At 38.2% G+C, this 7,864-nt stretch overlaps 1 protein-coding gene across 1 annotated transcript; it reads left to right on the forward strand.

Moving 5' to 3' along the window:
* Positions 1 to 1,819: 1,819 nt before the first annotated feature.
* Positions 1,820 to 7,707, forward strand: SNRPB2 (small nuclear ribonucleoprotein polypeptide B; the record flags this gene model as incomplete). Its single annotated transcript, XM_009575180.1, has 5 exons — positions 1,820 to 1,992; positions 3,825 to 3,965; positions 5,088 to 5,141; positions 6,714 to 6,802; positions 7,327 to 7,707. Coding segments are annotated over 5 exons (617 nt in total), but the record flags the coding sequence as incomplete, so codon positions are not given.
* Positions 7,708 to 7,864: the final 157 nt, after the last annotated feature.

Here is a 7,864-nt window from a genome sequence, read left to right on the forward strand (position 1 = left end):
CAGCGGGCGTTGTGGCATCGGGCTGGCTTCCGCGCCTGGTCGTGCGCACTCAGGCCGCACTCGGCATTTTGGCAGTGCCGTGGCTCCGGGGGCTCCCGGGGCGCTCTGAAGTGCCGTGCGGGCGGTGGTCGGGAACCGAGCTCTCGGCAAACGGCCGCCGGTTAATGGAGCAGCAGCTGAAGTCAACAAACGTAGCACAACGCTTAAGTCTTTTTGTAAGCCAGGGCCCTTGTTCCTATGGAAGCTCCTGATTGCCTCTCTACTGTAGCCCTGTAGCTAATTGCATACGTTAGGTGTGCTCGTCAGTGAGTAACTGCAAGGCTGGCAGTAATCAGAATACCCGATAAGAGCCGTGGTGGTACACGTTTCGGTGGTCAGCCCCCCTCACTGAAACGTGGGGGCATCTGTGTGCCCCTCACGTGTTTTAGCACCATGCAAGAGCGGTGAGCATGGCATGAGCCAGGCTGCTTGGCATCGTCGTGGTAGAGATGCTGCCTTGCAGTTACTGCAGCCCTCTCTAGAGAGATGACTTTTAGTTCCTCACAACGTCCAAAAAAAAAAAAAAAAATCTCTTGCCCTTATCTGGCTGTATAGTCAATGTCTGCATAGAACCATCCACTTACAAGCATACTTATGCTTAGGTTGTAATCTAAAGTGATCAAGGTCATTTATTTGTTATTGTTTTGTGAATTGAGTGGCTGGATCAGACTAGCACTACTTAAATGTTTCTTCAGGGTACTTCAGAGAGAGATCTGAAAGTGGAAATAGCTTTGCTAAGAAATTATTTATTAACTTTTCAAGATGGTTCTGCTGAAAAAATTTAACTTGGGGCATTGTTTGTAGCATGTTAAGTGCCCTATAAACTAGTAAGTCTCCATTATTAAATTATGTGGTTATAATTTTTAAATGTAGGATTTCAAATTACCTATAAAGCTTACAAATGTGATTTATTTTTTAATACGGTTTTTGAAGTTATTTTTAAGGAAAGCGTTTTGATAAGAAAACTTTAAAAAAAAAAAATAGCGCTGTGGTTGGTCAAGAGCAGCTGGAGAAAGTGATAGTGGGCTGGTAGTACCACGTCTCAACAGCAATAAACAAGAGGCAGTGCTCTTATGTTGCTGAAGTATTTCAAATTTAAGATTTGTGAGTTAGAATAATCACGCAATACAGAGGATTTATTGAGCTTGATTGGATAAGATTAAGGTTTAATTTGGTGTGTAGTCAGGTGATTCTAAATAATGAAAATAAATCCATTGCAGTTGTAAGGTACAGTGTGATCATACAAAAACATATTCAGATCCAGAGTATGAAAAAATATTTCATGTGCGTGAAAGAATTGATTAAACAGTTACAAACAAAATTTCCAAATTTAATTAGCTTGTAAGTAGTTACTATTTTGCCATGTTCTTGTTTTAAGTCATACCTCTTTGCTGTTGCGTATTACAGTATGGATTTTTCATCAGTCTTTGGCTTTTGTCATACTTGAATGTGTGAGAGATTGTGTGTATATATGTATACGAAGAAATGTATATACATATCCTTGTGTAATTTTTACTCTCTTAGAATGGTAGAATGGGTGGCGGTACAACTTTTTCAAAAGCTGAACGCTTGAGGTGTTGAAACCAAGCGCCATGCACCAACTTACAAAAACTAGGCAAATAAACTTGTACTCGTGCAACGGTTTTGACTAAACTCATGTAACATATCACTGTGCGAGCTAAAGCTGGCGAAAAACACTGTCCCTGAAGGACAGCAAACTCTGTAGAAGTGGACATTTGTATGTAACCTGTTATAATCTGTTTTTTCGTATTGTCAACAGAACTGAAGAGGTCCTTGTATGCGTTATTCTCACAGTTTGGTCATGTGGTCGACATTGTGGCTTTAAAGACTATGAAGATGAGAGGACAGGCTTTTGTTATATTTAAAGAACTTGGATCGTCTACCAATGCTTTGAGACAACTACAAGGCTTTCCGTTTTATGGGAAACCAATGGTAAGTTATTTTGTTAGCTTTTTAAAGAAAAAAAAATTGCCATGATGCAATGCAGTGTTTTGGTACTTGTACCTTGTGAATTAACTATCATGTGTACTTGTAATTGTACTGTTATTCAATCACGTCACATCCTGATGAATATATCCATTTATGCAAGCTAGAGGGATGCCGGAGAGACTGGTAGTTAAAACACACACAGAGGTTAAACTTAGCATTTAGGTTTCCTAAGTGATGGCTTTATGTTTTTCTATGCTGGATTAAACTTTTTAAGATCTTAAATACTTCCATTTTACTCATCGTGTTTTCTGTTGAACCGATTAAATTTGTTCTGTAATGGTATTGAAATTAGGTGCTTTCAGTTAATTTATCTGAAGTAACCTTAATTACTATTGTATTTGTAATAAATAGCTAGAATGTGATGCTTCCTTTTTGATATAACAGTGAGTAGGGTGAAGATCTTCTTTTACTTTCCAGAAATCAACAGATGTGACCAGCGATTTATTTCTTAAATCGATGGCTGGTTCTGCTTGTGCATGCATCAGATCACCAAACCAAATAACTGAATTTCAGTATAACTTCAGTGAAGCAAATACACTGCTGGTTGATAGAATGTGATTTAATAATGTACTTGGTAACGTGCAGAATAGCACAACAATTGACACATTGCCTGCTTGGATAATTAGGCATCTCTTAGTTCTGCAGCTATTTGTGAGGCGTAACGATACATGCAAATGGCACACTTGACTTCAGTGATGGATGGATATATTAATACTGGCTTTCAGCTCATGGCTTTGAGCGTTAAGGAGAGCACAGACAGTTGGGTTGCTGAGCCACAAGCTTTTTTTCATTAACACTTTCGGATTCTCTAATGAAATCCTTAACAAGGAATTGTGCGAGCTCAGTTCTGTCGCTTATCCTTAACAAGGAATTGTGCGAGCTCAGTTCTGTCGCTTATCCTTAACAAGGAATTGTGCGAGCTCAGTTCTGTCGCTTACCCTTAAAGAGTTTTGTGCTCAGTAAAACTTCACAGGAAATAAAAAGATTAAGGCTTCATAAGCTTTCTGGTGTATTTCCCTTTTTGAATATTGCCTGCAGCGTGCATACTCTATCTAAACAAAAGCATTAAAAAAAACTTCAACTGCTGTGTAATTTTGTATTGAGGTGGTCTCTGATAGTAAAAGCGATAGGATTGTGTGCATATATAATGTTGCACACCTGTATACTCATAGCTGAATCTGCTTACCCCCGTGACTAGTGCATGGGGCAGCCTTTGTCAGAAAACCAGCACCGTTGTGCTGCTGACACAATCTATGCAATCTGGTTTGGATTAAGGCAGGTACTTGCCTTTCTATTTAAGAAGTCTGAGTTTTGCTAAACTCAATTTTCTGCAGAGATCTGAGAAATCACTGCAAAATTTTTAACTCCCCTTAAAATGGAGTTAAAAAATCCTCTCAGGTTTATTAATAGAAGCTAGTGCCAATTTTGTGAAATGTCCTTATGTTGCTTTGTACATCTGTAACCTTGACAGATGTTAAAAAGATACTGTTAGATGAATAGAGTTCCGGTTTCAGTGAATTAAAATTAGTTTCAATGAGTTAAAATTAGTTAAAACACCATCTTAGGCGTTTTTTAGAGTTCCGTAGTTGTGCTCAGAATTAATTATGAGGATTAGATACTTTGCAAGCATACCTACAGTTTATTACAGTATTTTTAATATAAGAAGTTCCTGCAAAAAATGTGCAAATGCACAGTACAACACAGTTAATGGAAGTGGTGCAAAATGTTCGATATTATCAACTGCAAAATGTACTGATTTTTTTCCTTTTAAAAAGCGTATTCAGTATGCAAAAACAGACTCTGATATCATCTCTAAAATGCGTGGTACTTTTGCCGATAAGGAAAAAAGGAAGGAAAAGAAGAAGGCCAAATCTCTGGAGCAGTCAGCAAATGCAGCAAATAAAAAGGTGATCCAGGTAAGCTGTTTCTCTGTTTAAAAAAGAAAAAACAAACAAACACAAAAGCTATTTTAAATTTTTTCTTTTTTTTTTTTAGGATTAAGTATTGTCTTTTGGTCAATTCCCTAAATTGTGGTCTATTGATATCTAGTACTTTTGAGTACTCACCAGAATTTGAAGGAGAGGGGGCTGATTACATAGTCCTTGCTATTCCGTTCCCCCCCCCCCCCTTTCCTTTTACCAGATGAAAACAAAGATGGAGGGCAAAGGTACAGTAAACCAAAGTAGAAACTAACCTCTTTTTAAAAAAGAAAAAGGAGGGGTATGTTCTTATCTTTAATGCCAGCTTTTCCCTTTGGCGTTTGAATGCCCTATTTGCTCTGTAAGCACTGAAGAATAGTAAATGGGAACAAGATAATTCATTTACAGGTAGATGAAAAGGAGTTCGCTTGGAATATATCTCCACTAAGGATTGACCTGGCCTAAACTAACAACATTTAGTAATTTATGTGCTGAAGTATAGCCGCAAACATCAAGGCAGGGTTTGAATATTGTGTTAATTTAACTACACTTCCCGCTAAGGCACAAATTGGTATCAAGGAGAAATAAAAGTGTTCATAGAAAGCAACATTTTCTAGGTAGAATATTCAGATTTCTCAGGATTTATTAAAAAATCGACCTTTATATACAGATCTCTTAGCAAGAAATAATTGCTGCTAGCTGTAATGGTAATAGCTTTAGTTATCCTTGCTAAACTGGAGTCCTCAGTGGAAACACCTATTTTTCTCCTATTAGGTGTGTCCTGTCTAGGCCTTCATTTTCGAAACTACTTCCTACCCGTCTATTAAACTAAATTTTTTAATGTGGAGAAATAGTGACTTGCAATATCTATTGACTTGGCCATTAGTCATATCAGGTACTACTGATGTTTTTTCTTTGATTGCCTGGTTTTGGAGTTCAGCGGAATTCACGGGCGTTATGTTTCCCTTCAGGAGGTATCTCATAAGCAACAGATGTTCCTTGGATTGTAGCTTAAAAAAGCCTTAACATACTTCTTGAGTTGTACAGAAACATGGTGATGTTTGCTTACATATTTCTAGCAGAACACCTTTGTAAAACTATTTTGTACTTACTTACTAGGGAGCAACACAAAATTCAGCCAACGCCCCGGGGACTGCAGCACAGAATCAGCAGGTAATGCTTTTTTTTTGTGACTAAAAGCACGAATGTTTAAAATTATTCTCTATGAATAATAGTTTGTTACACATGGAAACTTGAGGATATATCGTACAACTTCCTTTTTGTTCTGCGAGACATTTGTCTAACAGCTAAGTCACAGTAAACAAACAACAGAAATCCCACTTTTACTACATCTGGTTAACATGAAATAAAAATCTGCAGTTTCTCATTGTCATACAGAAAACTGCACTATTAAGAAATCCCACTTGATTCTTAAATTTGGACTGTGCTTAGTATCAGTTGAATTCCTAATTTTTTTTTCATTGTTAATAAATTCCCTTTAACTTATTTTGTTCTAGTAGTAGACAAGGAGAAGGAAGACTACACAGGGTCCCAGAATATCTGCCTGAAAGCTTCCTTTCAGAAGTTTGGGGGTAGTCTGCTCACTTTTTCTTTTTTCTCATAAGTGTCTTATTTTCCAAAGGATTGTGTGGAGACGTAGCAGCAACGCCCTACGCTTCACTCATCTTGTCTGCTCAGTGACCTAAATGGTTTATATGTGTTAGAAGCGGAGGTACTAAAGAGCCAGGATTTGCAGGAGGGCAAATACTATGGAAGAATATCTTTGCCTGCCCTGCATTTCTTAAGTACTATCATTGAGAATTGCGTACATAATCCACAGGGGAAAATGTCTTGCTCCCAGTCTGGGTTTTCTTTCAGGTGTCATTTGTAACAAGGCACAATATGTGTATGTCAGTTTGCATTGAAGCACAACAGTTTGAACTTCAGAAGTTTATTTTCTAATGGCACTGCCTGGAATATTTCCATCAGCTGAAGGAGATTGTTCTGCTGAGGCATTAACTTTCTTGGCATCACTATTAGGACGTTTGAAGTTGTGGCGTCCAGTTTCTTTTTATTTTTGTAATCTCCTTGGTGACTTAGGGAGATTGCAGCCTTTCAGTCTAGTGTCAGCAAACTGACTGCTCAGCCTTGTGTCTGGTGAGTTGCCACAAATTCGTATTAGCAGGCAAATCTGTTAAAGACTCTAAAGCTTTAAATCTAGCGGGGTTTCTAATTAATAAATTTATTAGAGCACTGTAGTAAAACCATGTGTTTTTTGTGGGTTTCAGTTGCCCAGATATTCAGTATTTTGGTACTACCGCAGATGAACAGGGTATTTATCTTGGCCTCCCACTGCTCTTCTGGGAGGATGCGAGTCTTTCATAGGTTCTGCCGCTGCCATACAGGTGTCTTGGACGGCGTTACAGCCGGTACTTGGGCACTTGGGTCCCACCCCTGGCTGTGCTGAGAGTACTGCAGTATCAGTCAAGTCTAAATATGACATGTAAGACAATACAGTACTGTGATTTTTGTGGAAATAAGAGCCTCTCCAAATTGATATATCCTTGCAAAAGAACCAAGGGACTCTGTCTGCTTGTTGCATGAAGGTACACTGAAGTCCAGCTAGCAGTGTTATGAGCAAAACTAAGGATATGTGAGTCTTGGGTCAAAAAAATCATGCAGACAGATGCAGAGGAACAGGTAGCTGTGTATAATCTTCTGAGCTTTGATCTTCTGTTGTTGCAGGTGCCTGATAACCCACCAAACTATATCCTTTTCCTTAATAACTTGCCTGAGGAAACAAATGAGATGATGCTGTCCATGTTATTCAATCAGTAAGTTTTGAATAGAAAGGATTTCTCCTTTGAATTCTTCTGTTACCTGTATGCTTTTCGTCAGTTGGCAAGCTGACTTTTTAGAAATCAGAGTTTCTTCTGAAGGTACTTCAGTTCTTTTGTCTTACTGCCAAGATTACAGATGTCAATTCTGATGACTTGGTGCAGAAAGCAAATCCGATTTTTTCGTAGCTGGTTTTGATTGTGTAAGTTATCTACTATCAATCTGCACCAGATTTAAGCTGGTGACTGTAATATTAAAGACTTTACGACAGCAGGAGCAGTGTTAAAACTAGATTTAGTTGCTTCCATATGTGCACAAGACTGATTAAATTGCTTCCACGTAATGATCCTTAATTGAGGCATGGTTCTAAGGACTGGATATGTAAAACCCTTCAATTAAATCTTTCGTTAGTACTAACTATTATACTAATAGATGCTTGTGATAAAGTCTTATGGCTACTGAAGAGAGATGTATTATCAAAGTAGGAAATGCTATCTGACTTTTTCACCTTATTTCAAAGGTTTCCTGGATTCAAAGAAGTACGCTTAGTGCCTGGGCGCCATGACATTGCATTTGTGGAGTTTGAAAATGAGAATCAAGCAGGAGCTGCTCGAGATGCTCTCCAAGGATTCAAGATTACTCCGTCTCATGCCATGAAAATCACTTATGCGAAGAAATAACCGGATGCTCCTGTAAAGGACTTCTGTGGATAGCTGGTTTTTTAATACGATGATACTTTGATCAGCTAGCATGTTTGCTGTTCTCTGCAGAAAACTTAAGACTTGTGTAAAATTGCCACAATGGCCAGGACAGACGTAGGATTTCCACGGTTCTACTGGATAGTAAATTTTTGTGTTGAAATACTAATTTTTTATAAAATAAATTCAGTTTATGCTGTTCTCAAGCCATGTTTTTCGTCGAATCTGTCTTATTATTGATCTGTTAGGCTTGCAGGGCTTATTCAGTATATTGGTTTAACTACTTTTAAGGTGATGCTCATTTCTCAGAAGTGAGTGCTGGAAAAATAGCTGTCTTTCCAGAGCAAAAAGCATGAGCAG

This window comes from Fulmarus glacialis, unplaced genomic scaffold, assembly GCF_000690835.1.
Source record: "Fulmarus glacialis isolate BGI_N327 unplaced genomic scaffold, ASM69083v1 scaffold9903, whole genome shotgun sequence".
Taxonomy (NCBI): domain Eukaryota; kingdom Metazoa; phylum Chordata; class Aves; order Procellariiformes; family Procellariidae; genus Fulmarus; species Fulmarus glacialis.